Consider the following 24,354-nt stretch of genomic DNA (forward strand, 5'->3'; position numbering starts at 1 on the left):
TGGTTCCAAACCTTTTTGGCTCACGGGCCACAAATATGATTTTTATAACCCTGCCAGGTCACCGGTCTCTGTCAGCAGCCCCCCTCTCACCCCGCTGCAGCCAGAGGGAAGGAGTTCAACGAGGAGGATCTCCCGTCCCCCTGGCTGCAGCAGGGAACCTTGCGCTCCACTTGGGTCCCTAGGCAGTGGCTCCCTTCTGCAGCCTGGGGACAGGAGATCAGTGCTCTCCTCCCTCTGGCTCCAGCAGTGACCAGCACCTAGGGACCCAGGTCGCTTTGCTCTCTGCTAGGACCAGAGGAGGGGTGCGCTGATCTCCTGTCCCTCTGGCTGCAGCAGAGATCCCTGCACCTAGGGTCCCAGGCAGAGCACTTTGCCATGCTTCCTGCTACAGCCAAGGGGAGTGCTGATCTCCCGTCCACTTGACTGCAGCAAGGAGCCTGCACAGTCTTTCAACCCCGCGGCAACACGCTCTCCCTGGGTCCTCAGGCAGCAGCAGCAGAAGGGGAGTGCAGGCCATTTTGAAAGCCCTCGCGGGCCACGGGTTGGGAACCACTGGGTTAGCATATATATCAAACCTGGGGATTCAGAATACATGAGCAAGTTGGACCTGAGCTCCTGTTAGGCTACTGGAAGCTGAAGGCTTTGTCATATACCATACAAATGGCAATTTTCCCTAGATTGCCCTTCAGGTTTCTGATATAACCTCTGATCTCAATATTGCGAAGTATTAATGGTCTCTGTGAGACACGGGCAAACATATATTTTGTACATTTTCTAGTATTTTATTAATTTATAAAGAAAAATATAGAACTAATTTCATAAGTTTTACGTAGTTACACCCAGTTGTAACTCATTGTCAGACACAGCACTTCACTGGTAGTGTGTGTATGTACGCACACACATTATGTGTATCTACATCATATTCAGAAGGTAGTGTGGCTATTAGAACTGTATAGTGATTTGATTGTTACTTGAATGCTGTTGTTTTTAATATGAATATTTCAGTAAATGTCTAGAAGCATTAATCAGGATTGGGGCTCCTTTGTGCTGGGCACTATGCAATGTGTGTAAATGGTATACAAGGCTGACCCAAAGTTTTGTGGAGTCTATACAGCTAATTCCCCACCTTTAAGCAGGTCTGTCACCTCTTCATACCAATGACACCTTCCCTGTCTCCTACCTTCATGCTGTGACAATCTCCCTGACCTTCTCCACAGCCCCTGGTCCCTACAGTAGCTAAGAAAGTTGGATGGGGATCTGGACTGGAATCTTTCAAACAGGAGTCATAGCTAATTAATTCATTCACTGTTGTAATGAATAGCCCTCTAACACTGGCATCAGACAAGCCCACAATCACAGCTCTGATGCTCTTTGAGTGTTATGGGTTGGTTGTGTCTCCTGTGGTCACACCAGTAAAGACCTAAATTTTCCATTTGAGCTGTAGAACCGGAACACTGGCCATAGGTCAAGGAATTTAAAGTACGTTAAGGCACAGATGGAACAAATTCTGATTTGGGTGAACTGCAGGTAACTGGTTTATTCTCTGAATTCTTTGTATTAAAGATAATCTGTTTGTCTGGATTGGATTGTCTATGTTTATGGAATGTAAAATGGCCCATAAGTAAATAGTTATGCTTTTTGCTTTATCGTCCAGATGTCTTACGAGCCACTATTCTCTTATAATTAAAAACCCTTCTAACTGAAAGTGAAATGGTCAATACCTGTCTTCTTGTTTTATTATTTCAGAAACATTTCCATCATTTCAACCTAATTTTAATAAGAAGTTGTCATTTGAATCACGAATACTGATTTTAACCAGCTTTGCATTAGATATTTATATTGTGTTGTCTTTTTTTCAGGTGCACAAGGAAGATAGACTGCAAAAGGGCTAATTTGCCGAACCATTGGCTGTGGAGTCCAGATGGCATATGCATGGCTATTACCAGTGCGCACCCTCAAAATATGAGCCGCACGACCCCTGTCAAAGTATGAAAAATACACTTTTTGCCTATTGCATGCTTAAAGTATACACACAGTTGCTATAATAATCACTTTTGCTGCACTTGTTTCTTCCCTGAGGCTGTCAAGCCCACCACACCAACACCAGTCCCTCAAAAATCCTTTCCTCAATATTTTCACCAGCTTTCCTTTTCTGAGTAGAGTCTTGAAAATTTGGCTTTTCTAACTATCTTTTTTCAAAATCCAGCTGCTTGAGCCCAGCCAATCTGGCTCTTTTACATTGTCTTCCGTCTGCCCCATGTGGTTAATATTTTTTAATTATGGTCATAAGGATTTATATAACTGCTCTGTTATTGGTACTGACCCGGAAAGTGCAAAAAGGAAAGAATCAGAGGACTGGTCTATACACATTTTTTGTATTAATTTAACTATGTGGACCAGTCCTGAGAAAGGTGATAATAGACAGGAAAGAGAACAGAAAAAAAAGACAGAGAAGAGATAAGGAGGTGTGAAAGAAGAGACACAGAAAATGAGATGGGGAAGAGCACCGTCTTCTGTGGCACTTCCATCAAAACAAAAATCTCATCTTTGTGTGATGACAGTTCGCCGAGAGCTGCTCTTGACCATGGCCAGGAAAGAGGGCAATTGAAAACTTTGATCATAAAACTTGTGGGGATTTTGGTTAATTTTTGTTTGGTTGGTTTTTTGTTTTTCAAAATAACTGACTGTTTTTGTAAAGTAGAATTATGCCCTTTGTGTTTCCAGGTAGAACTGACTGTAAGTCCATTGCCATCTTTAACTGAAGGGGACAAGCTTTGGTGTCAGTTTGGTGAAACAACCAATGAAGCAGAGTTGAACGAAGGGACTATTAGTTGTAATCATCCCCAGACAATTCCTCCCACTCCAAAAGGTCAAGGTAAGGACACTGATGCCTCCCCTTTATTTTATGTGGGGTGATCACTAGAATTTTAATCTTCTGTTATCTATCAGTTGCTTATAAATTCTTTCAAGTTCAACCCTTTGGGCTGCATTTATTTTGTTCTTGATCTCTTCCTAGTTTCAGCAAAAGCCAGTGCAGTCACTTCCATAAATGAGATTGGTGGAAAAATATTTCAGTCAAAGTTACATTTTTCCAATTATTTTTGAAGAGCTCTAGCACTTCCAGAGTTTGCAACAGTTACTTGAATTTAGGCAGAAGGGTGTATGTATCCAGCAGACAGACGTGCCTTTTCCTGTACCCATGAAAATCTGGCTAGATTTTACTGAGTTATCAAGACCCCAAAATTGCACAGTAGATCTCTTGCTTCTAAATTTATCTACATTTTCAAACTCTGCCTGCCTGTTTTCCTGCACCACAGACCATCTTTTTCCTTCCAACAGTTCCCTGCCTCATTCACTACTCACCTTTCAAGTTATGTAACAAACTATATAGGGGTCCTATGGAAAAAATAGCATGTCAGATAATTGAAGATGATATCATACTGTTTATATGCATTCATTTTCCAGGAGCAATTGTAATTCTTCAGGTGTTTCCTAGCCATTGAGTGCTTGACTTCATAGCAATGGTCCCCTAAGATCCTATAATTTTTAATGTAATATATATTTTTGTATATGTGATTTCTATTCTACGTTCATAATGTTGCCTTAATACATAATAATTTTTAAAGTATTCAAATGCTGTTTCTTTTCTTAGAGATACCTATGAAACGTGGTTTTCTTGATATCTAGCAGAACAAAATTTCAATATGCAAGCACATTAGACATCTTATTGCTCAGCTGATGACAATTAGTAGAGAGTAGAGCAACATCAATTAATTACTGTCTTTGAAAAGAAGTATCAAACTGCTGAGAGAGATGTTGAGATACCTGGATTATGCCAAGTACAAAGAATAAAGTAACACTCCATTATTTAGGGGGCAATCTAGTTTTTCTAAATATTTTGTAATGCAGAATATGTGAAGAGACTTAAGTCCATTTTGATAAAGTTGATGCAGTTTGACTCCATTCTGCACATAAAATGATATGGGAAGACTAGCAGGAGGAAAATTAGAGTGACCAAGCTATCTAGAAATAATAGAGACCTCTGAATTTGTCACAAAATAAATCCATTCACAGGGCTTTCAGAAACAATATTAAAGATGTTCAAAAGCCTCATAGGCACCACAGCAGAGGGCAAATTGAAACAACCAATGACAGTGGAATGATTGCTGGTAAAACATGACAAAAATCCAAGCACAACCATTTAGTCTTGAGAAGTGCCACCAAGTTGAAGTCATCCACACTGCTTTAGTTGTGATAAATTCCAAAAGGACTAGGATATATTCTAAATGGAAGGACACCTATTTGCAGATCCCATTTTAAGCTGTCCCTCAGTAGGAGCTGGATAAAAACCTAACTGAAATTTTCCACTGAACCAGTGGTAGGCAAAGTGGTCTTACAGCCAACCTGCCACCATTCTTTCAAGAAATTATTTGAGGAAAGCAGAGTTTGAAATTGCTCAATAACTTGTGAAATAACTTCTCACAGAAGTTTAATGATTTCTGCAAGAGGAATTGTAAAGCACCTCATTGCGGAAAGCCCTAATTTCTGAAGGTAGGTTTTCCTTTCTTAGTTCAATAATGATCCAGATTAGAAATGCATTTAGGGGGGAAGTTAAGTACAACAAACTAAAGGTCCTAAAGTGCTAGTTTAACATTAACTAAAGTGCTAGTTTAACATTTCAAGGATTACAGTGGTTACTGAATAACTTGTACATGGGTGACTTGTTCTAATTCATATGAGTTTATAGCGTTTGATGCACAAGTGGTACAAGCAATTTTACAAGAAGAAATATCCATAATTTATGAAAGTATTTTCTTAAAAATAACACTCTTCTACCAATTTTCTTCTGTATTCAGTTATCACATTTGCCTTATTTCCTCAGTTTTCATCATTTCAGTACCCTCTTAAGGCATTTCCATACTATAATACTATTCTGTAATGTTGCATATTTATCCCATCCTATGTCTTTGCACCATCAGTTACTGAAATTTTAGTGAAAATTAAGAACAAATAAAATTAGTCAGATCATGAGTGTGATAGTTTTAACCTTGTGATTATCAAATATTCCAGTTAGGTATTTGTTTTACATCCTGAATAAATAATAAAAACATCATTGCACCATTCTCCACAAGAGTTAAAATATTCAACAATTTATTTACTTTTTTTGGTAGATCATGTTTCAGTTTCACTAACTGTAACCTTTGGAGACGAAAAGATGTTTTTTGCTTCAGCTACATATCCTTTCTATGACTGTAAAGAGGCGATGAATCTTTCTGAAAATCTGCCGTAAGTATTTTAGCTTCTTAACTTCAATTGTTGCATCATTCTATATGTTTTTAGGTAACGGAACTAAACAGTTAATGAATCTGAACCCTTCAATAACAAATCCTCTGGCACAGTCAGCATTCCGTGATATCCAAATCCTTCCTTCACATTTCAGTGAAACATAAAAAATTATTAAAGTGCACAAATCAACTACTTATGTGACTTATCCCGTTGCAAATGTTTTAATGGACATAAGGTTTAAAATTTAGGGTCATTTGCACCTGTTCTTAGCTGGGTCTCCGTTTTTGTGGATGCAAATATACCTGTAGGTAGGTCCTGTTGACATTCAGCTTGCAGGTTGAACTCATGAACTATAGACACAGATACCTAAATTACCTGATTTGCAGGCAGAAACTTGACTTATCTGGGAGTCTAGGGCTTTCAGGCCTCACAGATTCAGGCTCAAAGTTCCTGTGATCCATATTGTGATTATCTGATGCATGCTTCTGTTTAGGAGAAGAAGTTACCAGACTAGGTTCTTTAATTATTCTCTCTATGAGGTTGAGAATTTAGAATAGTTAAGATTTTGTAGTAAATTGCTCTACTTCCTTGACTAAAAATGGAATTTGTTGATTTTTTTGTCAATGAAATTTGAATGTTTAGGACAAAAAATCAGTCTTGTCATGACCCATCACATTATATTTGTAGATGCTATTCCTGTGCAAGCAGTAGATGGAATTGCCAGTGGGACTGGAAGGAACATATCTGTGAAGTGTCATCTTCAGAACAGGATGTGATAAAACAAAATATGGTAAAAACTTAAAATTAGAATAAACAGATTTTATTTGAACACTTGCATATTTTCTTTAGCATTGTTACCAAATCAATTGGTTTGTCTCAAGTTTTAACCTTAGAATCATGATTTTTATTTAACTTTAGAAATACAATTTTTGTGACTTTGAGTGGGGGTGGGAATGTAGAGGAGTGAGTAGGGAGGGGAAGCCAGATAGAATAATTTCTTAGAGGATATTTTTGTTCGTTTTACTGTTTTGCTTTAATGGGAAGAACAAGATTTCAAGGCTGGGAAAGATAATCATCCACAGCTTTGGCATATGCTGTAATCATTTTTAGAGTGTCTAATTTGAAAGGGTGTAATCAAATCTGTCACTGTATTTTAAGTGTGGAGTTCTTCAGAGCAAGAATTCAAAGAATCCAAAGGCTGTTGAGGTTTGTTGTGATGGAAGATTTTTATTTTAAATGATGTATGAAATGTTTATCTCCCCAGGAGGAAGAATGCCCACAGTTTCTAAATCCCAACCCTCTAATAATACCAATGGAGCACCCAACAGAAGTTCATTTTAAAGGAAAGAATCTAGAGAATTATCAGGTAAATGAATTAATTCCAAGCAGTCATTTGACATATAGTTTAATTTCAGAGCTCATCCTAAATTCCTACAGCATTAGTATGTGTTTCCTCTGGGTAATGTTACCACTTACAAACTCCTCACATTTAAAATGTGTATGTAACTATTAATTATTGTAGGCAGCCCATAAATGAGTAACCCATACAATGCCAGGATACATTTTTTTCCTCTGTACCTGCTTTCAGAAATCAAGGGTGAAGTCTGGACCTCACTGAAGTCCATAGCAAAGCTCCTATTGACTAATGAAGTCAGAATTTCACCTCAAGCATTTAAATTGTATTAATAAGGAGGGGGGGAAAAAGCTAACAAATGCATTTCTCCTCAAGAATATCTGTATTATTGATGAGCAAGTTTAACCATTGTTAGGCAAGAGGATACCATGACTCTCTAACTGAGGATACCCCTCCTGGGGAGGGAACCGCAGTTACCAGGAAAAGCCAGATAACAGTAATGGTGGATTTGACTCAAATCCACCGAGTTTTGAACTCACCGCTCAACTACACATCTCATTTGGGACCAGAAGTACGCAATCAGGCAGCAGTAAAGATTGGGGGGGGGGGGGGAAATACAGTGCAGTACTGTGTTATATGTAAACTATTAAAAATAAAGGGAAAATTAAAAAAAACAATTTAACAAGGTAAGGAAACTCTGTGCTTGTTTTATTTAAATTAAGATGATGAAAAGCAGGATTTTTCTTCAGCATAGTAAAGTTTCAAAGCTGTAGTAAGTAAGTGTTCAGTTGGATACTTTTGAAAGAACAACCATAACGTTTTGTTCAGAGTTATGAACATTTTAGCGTTACGAACAACCTCCATTCCGGGATGTTCGTAACTCTGAGGTTCTACTGTATTAAAAATATAGATAGTTGGATTAGTGATGACCAGGAGAACTGCATGGGAAATTGTCTGCCGAGTGCTAAGGTTGCAGATATCATGAGACATCTGGACAGACTTATGTGCAATGGAGCGGGGAGGAGCCAGTGGTTGTGGTACATGTAGGTACCAAATGCCATAGGGATAGGTAGGAGAGAGGTCCTGGAGACCAAATTTAGACTGCTAGGTAATAGATTAAAATCCAGAACCTCTATGATAGCAGTCTCTGAAATGATCCCGGTTCCACATGGAGGGCCAGTGAGACAGGCAGAACTATGGGGTCTCAATGCATGGATGAGATGATGGCTTAGGGAGGAAGGTTTTAGGTTTATTAGGAACTAGGGAACCTTTTGAGAAAGGAGGAGTCTATACAGGAAGGATGGGCTCCACCTAAGCCAAAATGGAACCAAATTGGTGTAAAATTAAAACATTTGTACAGCATTTTTTTAAACTAGGGCTGGGGAAAAGCCTCGTAATGACACTCGTATATAAATTCATGGTTCGCCCATATCTTGAATATTGTGTGCAGTTCTGTTTGCCCCATCTCAAAAAAGATCTATTAGAATTGGAAAAGGTGCAGAGAAGGGCAACAAAAATGATAAGGGGCATGGAACCGCTTCCACCTGAGGAGAGATTAAAAAGACTAGGACTTTTTAGCTTATAAAAGAGGCAATTAAGGGGTGGAGGGACATGATAGAGGTTTATAAAATCGTGAACCATGTGGAGAAAGTGAATAGGGAAATGTTATTTACCCCTTTATATAACACAAAAATCTAGACTTGTAAATAATTGAGCACTGATTATATTTGTGTGCACTGATTTATATGTCTACATGTAAATGACTAAATAAGCAAGGGCCAAAAATAGCAGTGGTCCTAAAGATGGTTCGCATTATTTATTCCTAGTGAGTGAAGTAGGAATGAAGCTGGAGGAAGTAGTAACTTTATTCACTAGAAGTTCAGTTATTAAATAGGGGCCATACTCTACACTGATCTTGGCGTAAACCTCCCACTGACCTCAGGGTGGGTCGAGGGTACTGTATGGTCCTAGTTTTGTAGACTTGGCTCAGAGACCATAATTTGGCCACTTGCAGATAATGAGTATGATACCCCTGCCATAAGGGGTGCTTGGAATGACGAAAATTTCAGAATGGGGACCTAGCATCTATCAGAACTTTTTAACTCTTTTTCTTATTGGTTAGTATCCCAATGGATATCCATTATGTTTCCCTGTCTTGCCTACCTGACATCTCACTGCAGTGACAAATAACAGGTCCCCCAAAGGTGAAAGGAAATTTTTTCTTGTTTTTGGTATTTTGAGGTGCCAATCATCAGAGTGAGTTGAGGTATCTCCATCTAAAACAAGAATGGAAGGGAGGTGCATTCAGAAAAGAGGAAGATTTGGGATCTCTTTAATTCTTTTGGCTGATGCCTGTTTGTCTCCCACTGAGTGAAGAAAGAGGACAGTTTTTAAAATGCTGTTCATGATTTTTGTAATAGGGCCGAGGATGGTGAATCATGTCGCATGTGATTTTTATTTTGTATTCTTATCTGTACAAAAAAAGTTCTTGCTCTGAGGACACATACTCCTCACTAAATGGAGCTCCTGGTGGAAGCTTTTGTTGAAGAGGAAACAATGGATCTTCAAAGACTAACAAATTTAATTTCTGCAGGCATAAGCTTTCGTGGGCTGCAACCCACTTCGTCAGATGCAAGGACCTTTAGGTTGCCTCTAAAATGGGGAAACTGCTGTTTTTTCTCTCTCTTTGAAAAAATTCAGTAGGATGGTAAAATAAATTCAAGCTATTACAGCATATCAGGGGAAAACTGCTACCAGAACAAGCAGCTGAGAGAGGCACAGAAGGGGAGTTGAATGCTGGTCAGATATTTTACTTTTAAATTCTAAGAGAAAATTTCATCTAAATCCTCAAAAGCCTGGCAGGGGTTCATAATGTGAAGATCTGAAGTCCCAGCATTAAAGGTGAGCTACTTAGCCTTCACAAACAGTTCAGGGTTTTTTTTTTTCCCCATCAGAATCTTGGATACAGGATTCTCTTACTGGATGTGCCATCCTCTTCTATAAACATGCATATGTAACTAACTGGTCAGTGTGTGTGGTCCTGCGTGCCCAATTCACAGAGGATTAGAGACTCTGATGGTCCTCAGTAAAACAGCTTGGCTCTTTAGTTAGACTCATAGACTCTAAGGTCAGAAGGGACCAATATGATCATCTAGTCTGATCTCTGCACAATGCAGGCCACAGAACCTCACCCAGCCACTCCTGTAATAGACCCCTGACCTATGACTGTTATTGAAGTCCTCAAATCATGGTTTAAAGACTTTAAGGTACAGAGAATCGACCAGCAAGTGAGCCATGCCCCATCTACAGAGGAAGGCAAAAAAAAAAAACCAGAGCCTTTGCCAATCTGCCCTGGGGGAAAATTCCTTCCCGACCCCAAATATGGCTGTCAGTTAAACCCTGAGCATGTGGGCAAGACACCCACGAAAGAATTCTCTGTAATAACTCAGAACCCACCCCATCTAACATCCCTTCGTAGGCCATATGCATATCTACCACCAGTAGTCAAAGATCAGTCAATTGCCAAACTAGGCTGTCCCATCATACCATCCCCTCCATAAATTTATCAAGCTCAGTTTTGAAGCCAGCTAGGTTTTTGCCCCCACTGCACCCCTTGAAAGGCTATTCCAGAACTTCACTCTTCTGATGGTTAGAAACCTGCATCTAATTTCAAGTCTAAACTTCCTGATGGAAAGTTTATATCCATTAGTTCTTGTGTCCACTGAACTTAAATAATTCCTCTCCCTCCCTGGTATTTACCCCTGTGATGTATTTGTAGAGAACAATCATATCTCCCCTCAGTCTTCTTTTGGTTAGGCTAAACAAGCCAAGTTCTTTGAGTCTCCTCTCATAAGGCAGGTTTTCCACTCTGGATCATTCTAGTAGCCCTTCTCTGCAAATGTTCCAGTTTGAATTCATCTTTCTTAAACATGGGGGACCAGAATTGCACACAGTATCCCAGATGAGGTCTCACCAGCGCCTTGTATAATGGCACCAACACCTCCCTATCTCTACTGGAAATACCTCATCTGATGCATCCAAGGACCGCATTAGCTTTTTTCATGGCCGCATCACATTGGCAGCTCATAGTCATCCTATGATCAACCAATACGCCCAGGTCCTTCTCCTCCTCTCACTTCCAAATGATGCGTCCCCAGCTTATAGCTGAAATTCTTGTTATTAGTCCCTAAATGCATGACCTTGCACTTTCCACTATTAAATTTCATCCTATTTCTATTACTCCAGTTTATAAGGTCATCCAGATCTTTCTGTATGATATCCCGATCCTTCTCTGTATTGGCAATGCCTCCCAAATTTGTGTCATCTGCAAACTTTATTAGCACAATCCCACTTTTTGTGCCAAGGTCAGTAATAAAAAAGTTAAGTAAGATTGGTCCCAAGACCGATCCCTGAGGATCTCCACTTAGTAACCACCCTACAGCCTGATAGTTCTCCTTTCATTATGATCCGTTGTAGTCTCCCCTTTAACCAGTTCCTTATTCACCTTTCGATTTTCATATTAATCCCCATTTTTTCCAAATTAACGAATAATTCCCCATGTGGAACCGTATCAAATGCCTTACTGAAATCTAGGTAAATTAGATCCACTGCATTCCCTTTGTCTAAAAAATCTGTTATCTTCTCAAAAGTGTAGAGACTTATTTTAGTTCTGGAGGTGCCTAGTTTAGTCGTTGGCGTCAGCCAAGATAGCAGCCATCACATATACATAAACACATGCCCTTTCCTGGGTTGTTCTATTAGGAATGTGAGTGGGTGTAATACAGCTTCAGCAACATAAACTGAAGATTACTGGGAAAAAAATGTACTGTGTGTTGTAACATAAAGTGGAGATGAGTAAGGAAAGAGTCAGGCAATGTTCCTTCAGAAAGAAGATCTCTGAACAAATTTAGAAATTGGAAGATGATGATAATCTTGTACAATTTGGAGTGAGGCAATAATTTGGTGGAATGGTGAATGGTGTCTGAGGGCATGGGGTGGTTTTAGAGAGGGTCAGAAATTTTTTTTTTACTGCAGGAAATTTTGAGGAAAAGGAAATATTTTTGAGTTGGAATATTCTTCAGAAGATGTCTGATTTTTGTTAAAAACACAGTTGGTAGAAAACAGACACTTCTCATGACAATTCATTTTGTCAAAAACCAATAACCAAATTTTCCATTTAAAAAACAGTTTCAACAGAAAATTTTAGACCAGCGCTAGAGGCCTTGTCTTCATAGCTTTGATGGTTAAATGCATTGGGCAGGGTGCCTTTTTTTTTTTTAGTTTCTGTAAATAAAGCTTGTTGGCTATACTGAAGACATTTTGATCTATTCAGCAACATTCTCCTGCTTGACTGACTGACTTCATTTATTTAAAGCTTCAGGAGAAGTCTTTTTGGAGCTCAGTATCCCACTTTCCTCCCTCTAAGGATCTTATGTGAAGAAAAAGGTCCTTCTCCCTTCATAATATAACAATGCTCTTGGGAGATTGCAGTGAAAGGCATTGTCTAATAAGACTGTGTTTATCCTCACTCCTAGCCCCTCCGTGAGTCTTCTGTTGGATGAAAGACTATCCTCTGCCCATTTTGTCATGGAGAAAGGACAACAGGAAGGGAAAACCCTTGCTACCTCTTGCTACTTCTATTAGTTAAATAAGCCTTGCTGTCTCACAGGATAGTTATCACTCCAGCTTCTGAGCCACAGCTATATATAAAACAAATTTGAGCATCTCTCAGGCCTCAAACTGATTTAGCTCGCAGCAGCAGAAGTAGATGGTTTACCTACCCTTGCAGCAAGACTGGAAAGTAATGAAAAAGTCTTGTAAAAGCATTGGGAAGCATCCATCTTGCCATGTACTACAACATGAGGAGCTAAAGCTCCCAATGCGTCATGAAGATCTGACTGAAAGGAGGAGCAGACCACTGAATGAGGTCTCCAAGTTCACCAAAGGCATCAAAAGTGAGAGAGGCCTGCTCCCTGCTGAGGCAAAGGGAGTAGTGAAACTTTCTGGTTTCACACAAAGCTAGCAAAGGTTGTCTTCAGTTTCACTGGGACTTCTGAGGTCAGGTTTATGTAGTCCCATGATGACCCTGCAGACAGAACCTGCCTGCTTTGGTTCATAAAACTCCCATGAGCCTAAAGGATGTGATTCACACAGCTCTGTTCACAATACATCTGATATGGGAAGGCATACAGATACACTGGGTAACTTCGAGTTTTGTTATTCCTTGCTGAAAGTGAGTGCTGGACACTCTCCTACTTTATTTGTGCTGTTCTGAAGCTTGGAACTTTACATGAATGTTAGAAGTGTTGGATCAACTTATTTATTGTTGACACTATCTTTAGCTTTTGTTTTCAGCTGATGATTTAATTGTTTGCCTTCTACATCTGATGATATTATCATTATCAGCTCTGAGCAGCATATTGCTTATTTACATTTTATTAAGCTCAGGTAAAAATTCTAAGATGAACATTTCTCTTTTATAGAATCACATTTTTAAGATCGGAAATGACCAGTTTGAATTTGAGGCTCCTGTTGTCAAATCAGATGATGGAACTTTCTCATTCCAAAGTAAAGAGGTAAATGTTTAATATATATATATAAAAAATACACACACACACACACATTTTTGGCCTGTCTGTCTGAGTGGTGGTGACGATGACGACGATGATGGCTGGCCAGCCCGCAAAGGAGATAAACCCTAATACAGACCAGTAATGGAAATTTTTCTCTTTTGCCTGAAGTGGCAAAAGCCTACAACTTTTAGAATTATGGTTCCCGAATTCTCCATAGTCTTTCTTTTTTTTTTTCCCCCTCCTGATAACACTTATTTCATGCATTCAGCTCATGCGTTCATTAAACTGTGCCTGTGGGAACTCTGGACTATATGTTTTTGATTCAGACTGATTGAATATTGGACTAGAAGATGGGACTCCTGAGTTCTTCCCTGCCACTGACTCATTGACCTTCCTGTGGTTTAGTTTCTCAGTCTGTAAAAAAATGTCGTCATTCACTATAATTGTAAAGTTCACCTAGTGTCTGGGTGCCTTTTCAGAAAAGAGAAAACATATGCAACGTTTATTATTCTGTTTACCAAGTTGTAAATTAGGCTCATAGATGTTATCCTGCTCAGTACCAAGTCTGAGTAAATAGACTGAAGGCTTTAGTAGCTCACTTCACAAGAGTTTTTCAATAATTGATTAATGTCTATACAGCTGTTTACATTATTGATATGATGTTTTTCTCTTCGTCTCCCCTACTTTTTGAGGTCTCATATTTTATAGCCACGTCTTTTTAAATACAAGAAGAATGTTGTGTTTCAGAGCTTCTGAATGCTATTCCTTCGTTAGCCAGTGTGTGTGTACTGGGGAGAGGGAGGGTGCTATGCTGCTGAAGAGACATGAGACCTTTTCTTACCACATTGAGTGATTATGCTATACTGACAGGAACATATGCCCTACTGTCTTGGAAGAGAGCAATTTAGCAAGTCTAGAGCTGGCAATTTTCAAGCAGTTATTGAGACTCTTTAAAAACAATACGCTAAGTACTTGGATACTTACCACAAAATATAAATCAGATCATGAAAATTGATGATCCACTGGCAATTCAGTACTGCTCTCCATTGACCCTTACAGGTTCTTATTGCTATGGATTAAATTCATTACCAAAAGTTTCCGTGAATACCTATGGCTAGGAATAGAAACAGAGCATAGATTTGAAATGTTTAGATGGTTTCTGTATCCTCATAGATCGTGTTATTAAGAATTATGAGACACAAAAATTAACCTTTGAGAATTAAAATAAGCAGATGCAAATGTCTTCCTGTTTCATCTTTTCCAGTTTTCCTATGCTGCAAGTGAAACTGTTCCATTTAATCTATTCATTAAAACGGATACGGTCAAGATTGACAGTAAACTGATGGGTAAGTATGAATTATGGGGCTCGGAGGAGTGACATTACAATACATTGAGATTTATTCCCATAATAATTTTATCTTCATGACTCCAAGAATGTTACCTTCTCAAGTTTTACTGGTTTTGGTAAAGCATTTAATTAAATCTGACAGGGCAAAAGTATTAATTACAAGCTCATGAATTAAACGTCAATGTTGATAACATCTTTAAAACTTTAAATAGTTAAAGTTTAATATATAAAATATTTTCAAGTCTGATTCTGCTCTGAAAATCAACTCTTTTAAAAAGTGCATTGTGGGGTTCCATTGTTATATATCAATAATTTGATAGCAAATTTACTCCCTTGACGGGTAAAAAGGCAGCTTTTCTTAGTGCCATCTCTACAAACCTCACCAGGGATCTGACGTCTAAATTCTGTTCTGGGGCATATGTAATCCGTGATAGATTCTGCAGTCTTCAGTTTGTTTCACAAGGAAAAGCCAAAAAAGTATTCAGTGTGCTTTCATCTTGCTACTTCGTACATTTATTTCTATGACATCGAAAAGTATGTGAAGTGCTGTACGGCACAAATAAAAAGTCATGATCCCCACGATAAATTGCTTATTTATTTAGTTTTATTTATTTGTATACTTATTTATTTCAATTTATAATGATACAAAAAATGTCAATTAAATCTATGGTCCTGGTCCTATAAGCTACTATGTGCTGGCAGAGCCCCAGTGAAAACTGTGGGGCTCCATGTGAGTGCTGGGATCCTCCTAAGTAACAGTTCTTAGGATTAAGATCCTGCAAACACTTATTATTGCATATAGTGCATGTTACTATGAGTCAATATGAATGACAATAATGCCACTCATAAGTAATGTTCCCATTCAGATAAAATATTTATACATTATTCCTGGCATATAATAATAATTAAACTGTTTAATTTCATATAGCCAACACAGAAGCAGTGAGGTTTTAGAGGGATTTCCCTATGTTGCCTCTTCAAGGCTGAGATAACTTGTTAACTTGTGTCATTTCTTCTCCTCTTATGGGGAAGTCACATCGTAATGGTGCAGCAGCATCGTCCCCATTCCAAAAAACTGGTGGTGGTGGTATAAATGAAGAATTTTACAGGATCTGGTGCAAGAAAAAAGGAAGCAGTGATGTTAAAGGAGCTCTTACTCAAATACAAATCTACAATGATCACAAAGGAAAGGCTGGAAAATGCTGGCAAATGCCTTTTTTTCCTCTCTTTCATATAAATGTTTTTATCCAAATTCCCCCTTGCTTTAAAATTTTCTTACCATCTGAAGTCCATAGCATAATGGTCTTTAAACATCACACTGCACCTTGAAAGGAACTGCTGTGAAGGAATGGACTTTGCTCAGAAAATGCTCAATTATTTCAATTCCAGGACTTTTGAACTTTGCAGTAAAAAAAAAAACAAAAAAAAAACAAAAAACCACCTCTTCTTTGTATAACACAAGTGAATATTAAGTTATGATACCATTTTAAATGTCAGCCCCCTGGGGGGTTCTGAACAGTATGAAATCCAATATATCTATCCCTTTTATCCTTTGTCCTTGTTACCAACTACTCCACAGCTGGGATCTAAAGGTGATGGATAAGTCTGAATCTAATGAGTGGCTTGCTGCTCCTATCTTTAATGAGTTGGTCAGGGAGTGAAGGACTGTTTAACACTTTAAGGCTCTATTTTTCCCTGCCCCTTTCATGCCTCTGGATGTGAGGGACTTCAAGATTTGGTAGCGCTGCCTTAGTTTACTGAGAAAGGGAGTGGGACTCCCTTATCAGCCAGTGAAGGATGACAAAGTAATTCAGTAAATCTGTTCCCTTGCTTTGCCAAGTTGCCATGTGGTGGTGTGGGTGGAGATTGCAGGGTGTGTGGAGGCAAAGGGAGGATTTAACAACGCCATTTGTTAAAGTTCCTGTGCAACAACAATCTATTACCAATTTATAAGTGTTGGATTAGGAGAGCAATCTGTTACATATTGCAAATTTATGTTCACAGTGATGTGGGAAAAGCTTTCCCTGCTGTTGCCTGTGCTGTCTGTCAAGGATAAAGGGAAGTGTTAACTCTTGTTAAAGTGGGGTTGTCAGTCTGACACCTTTTCCCCAGCACTAAATTAACTTTTTTTTAAAATTGCAGAATGAATGAGTAAATAAATACTCTGTTTAAGGTGACTCATGACTGTGGAGCTCCATGTCTGTCTGAGTGCTTTTCAGACCGAATTAGCTTAATGTACAAGTAAAAAAGAAGCTCTCCTCACCCCCTCCCATTACTCTCAACACTGCAAACTCAACATGGGATCTCAGTCAAGTTAGACTTTTCCTATTGGTTCATCATTTGCAGTATCAAGAGTTCTGCAGCCCACCACAGGCACCCAGAGACTACCAGTGCAACCCCATTACCTTGAATGGGTTCACACTGGTACCGCTGGTTGAACTTTAGACACTATCATTGATAATGCACAAAAGGAATAAAACCCAGATGTCTCATTCTCAGCTATATTAACGCTGCACAGTAATGAAGGTAAAAATTGTCACTGAAGTCACCAGCTGGGGCTCTGAATAAATGCAGCAAGCACATCTGCTGATTAGAAGTGCTCTTTTTAAAAAGGCATTCTCCAAGGAAGAACCATCCTGGAGTCATTCAACAACATGTGTGTTGCAGAGAGACTGACTGGACTGGGCACCACCATATTGTGCATGCCTAACAAAGAAATGACAACACCACTGAGGACAGTAATGTGGGAAAAATGTGTGTTCACATTACTATTCAGTTAGAAAAGTAATCTGACATGGTCACCTCTTGGAATTAGCATTAAAAACCTAGTGCTGTTACTTCAATGCCTAAATGCTTACAATTAAATTAAATATTTTCTCTTATTGTCTTCCAGTATATAAAAGTGCACTGAAATGCTGGAAGTTGGAGAGCGATTTAAGTGGTGCTCTACCCAGAGTTCTAATCCTCTAGGAGCTGAAGAAGGGCTGGTACATGCCCTTTTCAGTCAGACGTTTTGAGGATGGACTTAACCTATGCATTCCAAATGCAGCTGTCCTCCTCTCTCTCCCAAATTCCTTTTCTCAGCCTCCATTCAGCAATGTTTACTTGCTGCATGTCACTTTAAGGAAAAACCTTCCTCCAGTGCTTTCATTAATGCCACCTGGTAAACTGACTAGCAAGAAGAAAGACAGCTGCAGGGCTGCTTGCACTACTTACACCCCCCTTCTCTCCTGAGATGGTGTGGCACCTCTTCAACCTATCCAGTTTTCACTAGAGTAGCTATCAAGTGCCTGTCCAAAAGTTCTTTTCCAAACCTGGGCTTTTCTCATGGTGCTGTTATGCTTGGCTGTGTAGCTAGGCTTCAGCTTTAACTGGTAACAGTGATTTTGCATGGTGATTATGTATCACACCGGTGACTAAGGGTCTATCTACATGGCACTGGCAAAGCACCTTAGAGGGTGTGATTTGTAGAGCACTCTGTGTACTTTAACATAAACTTAGGTACCTTTTAGTTTGTGCCAGCAGGGCCTACGCAGAGCAGTTAGAGCGGTTTACAAATCACGCGCCTCTAATGCATTTTGCTGTACTGCATAGACAACCATAAGGTCCAAGGTAAGCTTTGGCTCTCTGGGAATGTTGGTGCATGGGTCAATAGAAGGAGCACTGTTCAGTAGCTAGCGTTACAGTCTCTGGCTCTGTTAGTTGCTAGGTTACTCACTGAGATTGAGCTGCAGTTTTTGCAGACGAGAGGGTGCATACTTCTGGGTGGCAACTCAGAAAGAAAAGAGAACTGAAAACCATGAGACTCTTAAGTTACTGAAAGTTAGTAACTGTAAGTTACTGAATTTACAGAAATTAATGAGTGCTGCCTTGGTACACAGAAACCACTAGATTACCTGAATGCTTCCAGAGAGATTTTTAAGGTGTTGGTTTTGGCCTAGAAAGTCCCAAATGACCTGGGAGCACCCTACCTGAGAGACTGCCTCTCTCCCTGGTACACTGATACATCTGTGATCAGCGGAGATGCTGATGTTGCTAGATCACCCTCAATACAATTTTTCTTGAGACTTTGGACTCTGGAACGCCCTCCTCTCATCTCCAGTCTGAAATAGCCTGGGTTTGTAATGACTTTCAGTAAACCTTAAAGCCTGTTTGTTTCAGGGGGCCTTTGCATAGATGTATAGGCTGATGTATGGGGGTTTTAGTATCTGAAGAGCTGGTACAATGGGTGAACAGATTGAACTGTATTTGAATTTCTAATTTTAAATACTTGGTAGGTTGTTCAAAGCTTGTGCATGGAAGCTTTTATTGTGCCAAATGGGCAGAAAGTAAATGCATAAGTAGACCTTCTTGGTTCTCAATAAATGCCTTATATGTTGCTAGATACATACGCTATGCCAATGGCTCCCAACCTGTGGCCCACTGGGTCTTTCAAAGTGGCCCACTGCTGCCCTCCTGCTGGCTGCAGAAGGGAGCCGCCACCTAAGGACTCAGGTGGATTGCATTGCTGTGCGGCTACAAGACCGGTGCAGACTCCTTGTTGCACCCAAGGGGACGGGAGATCAGCGCTCCCCTCCCCCTGGCTGTAGCAGGGAGCACGGCAAAGCGCTCCTCCTGGGTCCATAGGCACTGGGGTCCCTGCTGGAGCCAGAGGGAGGGGAGCACTGATTTCCTGTCCCCCCCGTCTGCAGAAGGGAGCCTACTGAATAGGGACCCAGTTGGAGCACACAGGGCTACAGGACGCACACAGGACGCTGCAGCCAGGAGGCGGGAGATCAGCAAGGAGGCAGCCTCCTCACAGAACTTCTATCTGGCTGCAGTGGGGTGGGAGTAGGAGGGGGGCTGCTGGTGGAGCAGCTGAGACCTACCATGCTTGAGGAGGGGCAGGACTCTAAAATCCAATGCCTGTAGTTTGGCCTGTACTTAGCTGGCCATCCACGGTGATTTAGCTGCCAGGCCATGTGCTTCACTGTGTAGTGACAGTCACTGATCTACACTAGTGCTTTGTCTGTGAGTGTGTGACATACTGAGAGTAATTTGTACGTGTAAAATAGTGAAGGTAAAAATGAGCACAGTAGCATCAAAATGTTTACTTTAAATATGTAGTGATTTGTAGTCCTTAATGGTTTTACGTCAATAGTTTATTATGGTTTTTTGGTTATTATGGTCAATAGTTTATTATGGTCAATGGTTTTTTTATGAGTTGATAGACTGGTAACCCTTCAGGTTTGTAAAAATGATATTTATGGCCTCAAGCCAAAAAGGCTTTATGTTCTGGGCAGGATTGGCTTTTTGAATGGGAAGACTATGGCCAGGGCATTAGTTTTTCTTCCCCACCATCTAGTTTAAAGAGAGCATGTCCTTGAAACAATCATTGACTTGACACTGGGCACTTGTAAATCTTTTTATACTTGTCATTTTAGTGACTTTGTACAACTGCTCTTATGGCCGAAGTGACTGTAGCTTGTGTCTTGCGGCTGATCCTGCCTACAAATGCGTCTGGTGTGAAGAGGACAAGCCAAACAAGTGTGTTTATGAGAGCCGGTGTCAAGCTTCTACTGATACATGCCCTGCTCCACTCATTACTCAAGTAAGAAGATTTTTTTTTTCTGCCTACCAATGTATTGTCTTTTCACGAAGAGGCATCTGAAAACGTTGCGTGCTGAAAGAGGGCTTTTTCTAAGCATTTAAGTAAGCTTCTAAATTAGCTGGCAGGAGATGGTGTTGGCATGGTGTGTCTGCAAAGCTTGCCAACAGAGCGATCTACCACAATGTGGTTTAAACGATGCTAGCTTACTTAAACATAGCGGGTGCTAGCAGGGAGTTAATACAATTTACTTCACCAGTGTGAATTTATTCTTATCGGAGTGTTGGGCTACCCAAAGTAGACCACTCCCTACACCCTTAGACAGTCCCCTTCAGTAGAGTTGTGAACATGTTTCAAGAGGTCATGGACCACTCTTTTTTTTTTATGGCTAGATGGGAAAGAGGTCCCAGAATCTTTTTTTGTTGTAACATTTGTTACAAGCTGTCCTAGTACCTGCTGCATAGTCAGTCTACAACTGCATCTGTATTTCCCCTTAGTAGTGATTCAGTTTACAGCACTGACTTTTAGGCTTCTGGCTCCCTAGCTGTTGCCTTTCTTGGGTGGAGACCGATGTGTCTCTCCCTCCTGACCAACGTATTTCCAGGCAGGGGTGCCATTTTAGGCGGGGGGCATTTCAGGATGGGGGGCAACTTTAACCGTCATTCCAGGGGCTTATTCGCCTGAAAACTAGTTGTGTTTTTTTTTCTAGAGAACAACTTAGAAATTAGCTGTATCTAATTCCTATATAAAGAAAGAAAATTAAATAAATATTAGACCCCCTCACCTCTAATACTAACATGTTCTGACATCTGGTGTCAAGTCACTTAAGGGACATTGGTTAGGTTTAAGTATAACCATTTATGTAAAATGTATATTTTTACTTTGCTATTGATGCTGGAATACAACAATTAAAACAATTGCAGAAGAATCTAGATTACTTTGTCCCTTAGGTTACTTACTTTTTGCCATTCACCAAGCTTGGAATAGATCGTTTAACTTTTGGAAACACCCTACTAGGCTAGGGCAAGGCCCTGTGAATTTATACTAAACCTGCCTGGGGCTCTGGGGTGTTACCATATTACACATCATAAACTAGAAACTGACTTTAAACAGGAATGAAACTGACACTCTCAAGTCACTTTCACAGTATTGCCAACCCCAAATGTACAAAAATCATGAGTCAGGTTCACCAAAAATCATGAGTCAGGTTCACCAAAAATCATGAGATTATGTAAAAATAATAGATTTGATGTTTTTATTTGCCTTCTGCTTTTTGAGCCTTTAGGGTATACTGGGGTCACATTTTGAAGGTTTCTCCATAGCCATGAGGGCTAGAATTCTTTAATAATGAAGGCTGAAATCATGACACATCCACTTGACTCCAGGAACTGGGGCTTTAAGGAAACCAGTAATTATTATGAGACTCATGACAAAATCGAGAGTTGGCAACACAGTTTTCACTTCTATTTAAAAGCTAGTTACTTTCCAGAAGGTTCTTAAAGACAACACTATAGTGATTGAGTTGCAGTTCTCACAAGAGAATATTTAAAACCAAACACCAAGAAAATTCCATATTTTAAAGTTGAGAAAAAAATGGAGTCTTCTCAGGTATATCAGGACTGCTGCAGGCAGGAAAAGAAAACAAACAGGCACAGCAACTCTGGGCAGCTCTTCCTCTTGATAAAAAGTTGGAGGGTCAAATCTTCCAGACTTTAATCAGGTAAAACTTCTATTGCCATCAGTGCCTTCACTCAGATATTAACGTGCTCAATAACTATACACTTCATACTTAAATATCCAAGCCATCTTATCCAGGGCTACATTCATATATTCTATATTCATTGGCTCAGGGACTGTATTTTCTGGCATATTCTGACCAGTGCTGAGCACACAGATGGTGCCCAGTGAATAATACAAATCATGACAATATTCATCGACTTTATGGATGCCCTGGATGCAATTTCTGTTCTTTGTTCTGGAATTGGCCTGAACACAGCTGGAAACCCCCTCCCCATATTCCTGTTTCAGGGGCTCATCTAAGACTTCCAGACCCTGCCTCTGCTTGTAAACAAAATACTGACTCCCTAACCTGCGGCACAGGCTGGGAGCAGCAAACTCACATTCCACACTCAGACTGCTCTGCAGTTAAGAGCTCTGCCTGGGGCTAGGAGGTGGTCCTCGATCAGACCTCCTGTACAGAACTCAAGGGGGAGCTGGAGCTCCCTACCCACAAGTAATGTCCCTGTTTCCAGGCTGAACAGTTCCTTGCCTTCACTGTGTTATTCCCAGCAAAAGACAGTCTGCCTAAGCAAGCCTGCTTGCTTCTCTCTTCAGACACAGTACACAGTGTGATTCCTCCAGTTATAAACGAGTACATAGCACTTTCTGAGCAAGCCTCTTTATTCTTAAGGTAAAAGCATTACAGAGAAAACATCCTGAAAACAATAAAAACCTACACTCATGCTAATAAGTTTACCAGGGATCTCCCCTGAACTGTCTCTAATGTGGGCTCTATCAAGTGAGTCCATCAGACCTTCGAGAGGGATTTCTTTTGTGGTCACAAGGTCATAACAGCCTCGGTTCAGAACGAGCACCCCGTCTTATGGGGCCTCAGTAGGCCAAGTCCTTCTCACCCTTTCTTTAAAGATTGGGGCCTTTCATGGACCAGAGGTTTATGTGCTGGATCAGGAGGAAGGCACTGAGTCAGCTAAAACTCAGACTGTTCAAAATTCCTTTCATTTGCTGTGGAGAATCTGGACTGGGTCTTTGGTCTGTTTGTTCATAACAGGATCAGCAGACATAAGTCCCACCCTAACCCCCAGGTGGAGGGTTCAAAGTCTGAGTCCATAGCTGGTGTTTGCAATACCCTCCTCTCCAGTACTTCCTAGGAATTCCACTTCACACTTATTCTCCCAAAAGATCAATCATGTTTAACAAAGTCTTTTGAAGTTCACATTATCTCCCAGAGATTGCATTCATTAGTATCCTAGAGAAACTACATATGCAGCTTCATTTTTCATACAATGGACCCCAAAAGTATTAAACTTAATTCAATAATGTTTATCTTAATTCCATAAGGTTTGTCCAGGATATTGTCATATCTATCACTACGTGTGTTTCAGACTTGTCCAGTACACTGCACTATAAATGGTCATCAGTCTGTTGAAGCAGAGCCGATCACTGGGTCATACGTGCTTCCAAGCCATCTGGGTCTGGATGAAATCTAGTCACTGTTTCTAGTTCTGGGAGTCCAGGGCACGCTTCTGGGCATAGACTTCTTGTCTGACACACTTTTTGGATCTGGGACTCCTCTGTTCACCCACTCAAAACCCTGAAATCAACCTCTGAGATCTCCCAAACACTGACCCGCCCTACATTTGCTTACACATGCTCCCACAGAGCTCCACCTAGGCTGTGGGTGCTTTGGGTTAACTTCTTCAGGGACAGCATGGCACGAAAACAAGGAACACAGGCTTAGCAAAGGAATTTCTTATCCACATTGACTTTACTATCGAAGCAATCAAGAGTTGCAGTTCTTTGAAATGAACAAAAAGACTGAGCTCACCCCTTCTGTGACTCAGTGGTTCATCAGTGTTTCAGGCCAGGCTGAGTCCCTCCTGCCCTCCTCTTCCTGTATGGCCCTGTATGTAGCAATGATCGGCTCCCTGCATCTCTGCACAGAGCAGAAAGCTGCTCTTATGTAGGGCTCAATCTCTGCACCATGTGCTCCAATGGTGAAGGTGCATCTCCCACCAGGCATCCCCATCCCCCATTACCCCCTTATGGAAAAACCACTGTTGCATGAGGGTAAGCTAGTAGTTGTCATTCAAAGTTGATGGTCCCCAGTGGCTCTCAATAATGGTTCTCCAATGAGGTATTAAATGTCTTCCCAGCCAGGGCAGCAGTCTGAAATGCAGTACAATGGGTTCTAGTACTTAGAAGGTTAAAAAGCTGCAAAGGCTTTCTGGAACTACTACAGAGAAACTGGTAGAGTAGGTGAACTATCAAAATGTTGGAAGGTTCAGATAAGTGATCAAAATTCAGATGTTTCTGAGCTATGGAAATCCACCTCTCCCACAGGTATCCTTTTCAGTCCTCCTTTTCAACCACCAATATGATCAATAACGTTGCCTCCTCTCATCTGATACAGTAGAGAAGGATAGCAGGTAGCAGAAGCTTCAGTGATAGGCCTCTATGCACCATTCTT

The 24,354-nt window shown here is 40.3% G+C and overlaps 1 protein-coding gene across 4 annotated transcripts in view; it reads left to right on the forward strand.

Annotated features, from left to right (window-relative positions):
* Positions 1-24,354, forward strand: part of PLXNB2 (plexin B2) — a 310,572-nt gene that overhangs the window by 232,648 nt on the left and 53,570 nt on the right. For all 4 annotated transcript variants that reach the window (XM_067564325.1, XM_067564327.1, XM_067564326.1 and 1 more), the window contains 8 exons: positions 1,860-1,986; positions 2,725-2,875; positions 5,172-5,286; positions 5,974-6,076; positions 6,551-6,652; positions 13,123-13,215; positions 14,477-14,558; positions 19,984-20,150. In XM_067564325.1, coding sequence (XP_067420426.1) covers positions 1,860-1,986; positions 2,725-2,875; positions 5,172-5,286; positions 5,974-6,076; positions 6,551-6,652; positions 13,123-13,215; positions 14,477-14,558; positions 19,984-20,150 — 940 coding nt within the window. The remainder of the gene's footprint in view (positions 1-1,859; positions 1,987-2,724; positions 2,876-5,171; positions 5,287-5,973; positions 6,077-6,550; positions 6,653-13,122; positions 13,216-14,476; positions 14,559-19,983; positions 20,151-24,354) is intronic.

The sequence above is a fragment of the Emydura macquarii genome, unplaced genomic scaffold, assembly GCF_026122565.2.
Source record: "Emydura macquarii macquarii isolate MOO-44397 ecotype Brisbane River unplaced genomic scaffold, CSIRO-AGI_Emac_v2 contig_2636, whole genome shotgun sequence".
NCBI classification, from domain to species: domain Eukaryota; kingdom Metazoa; phylum Chordata; order Testudines; family Chelidae; genus Emydura; species Emydura macquarii.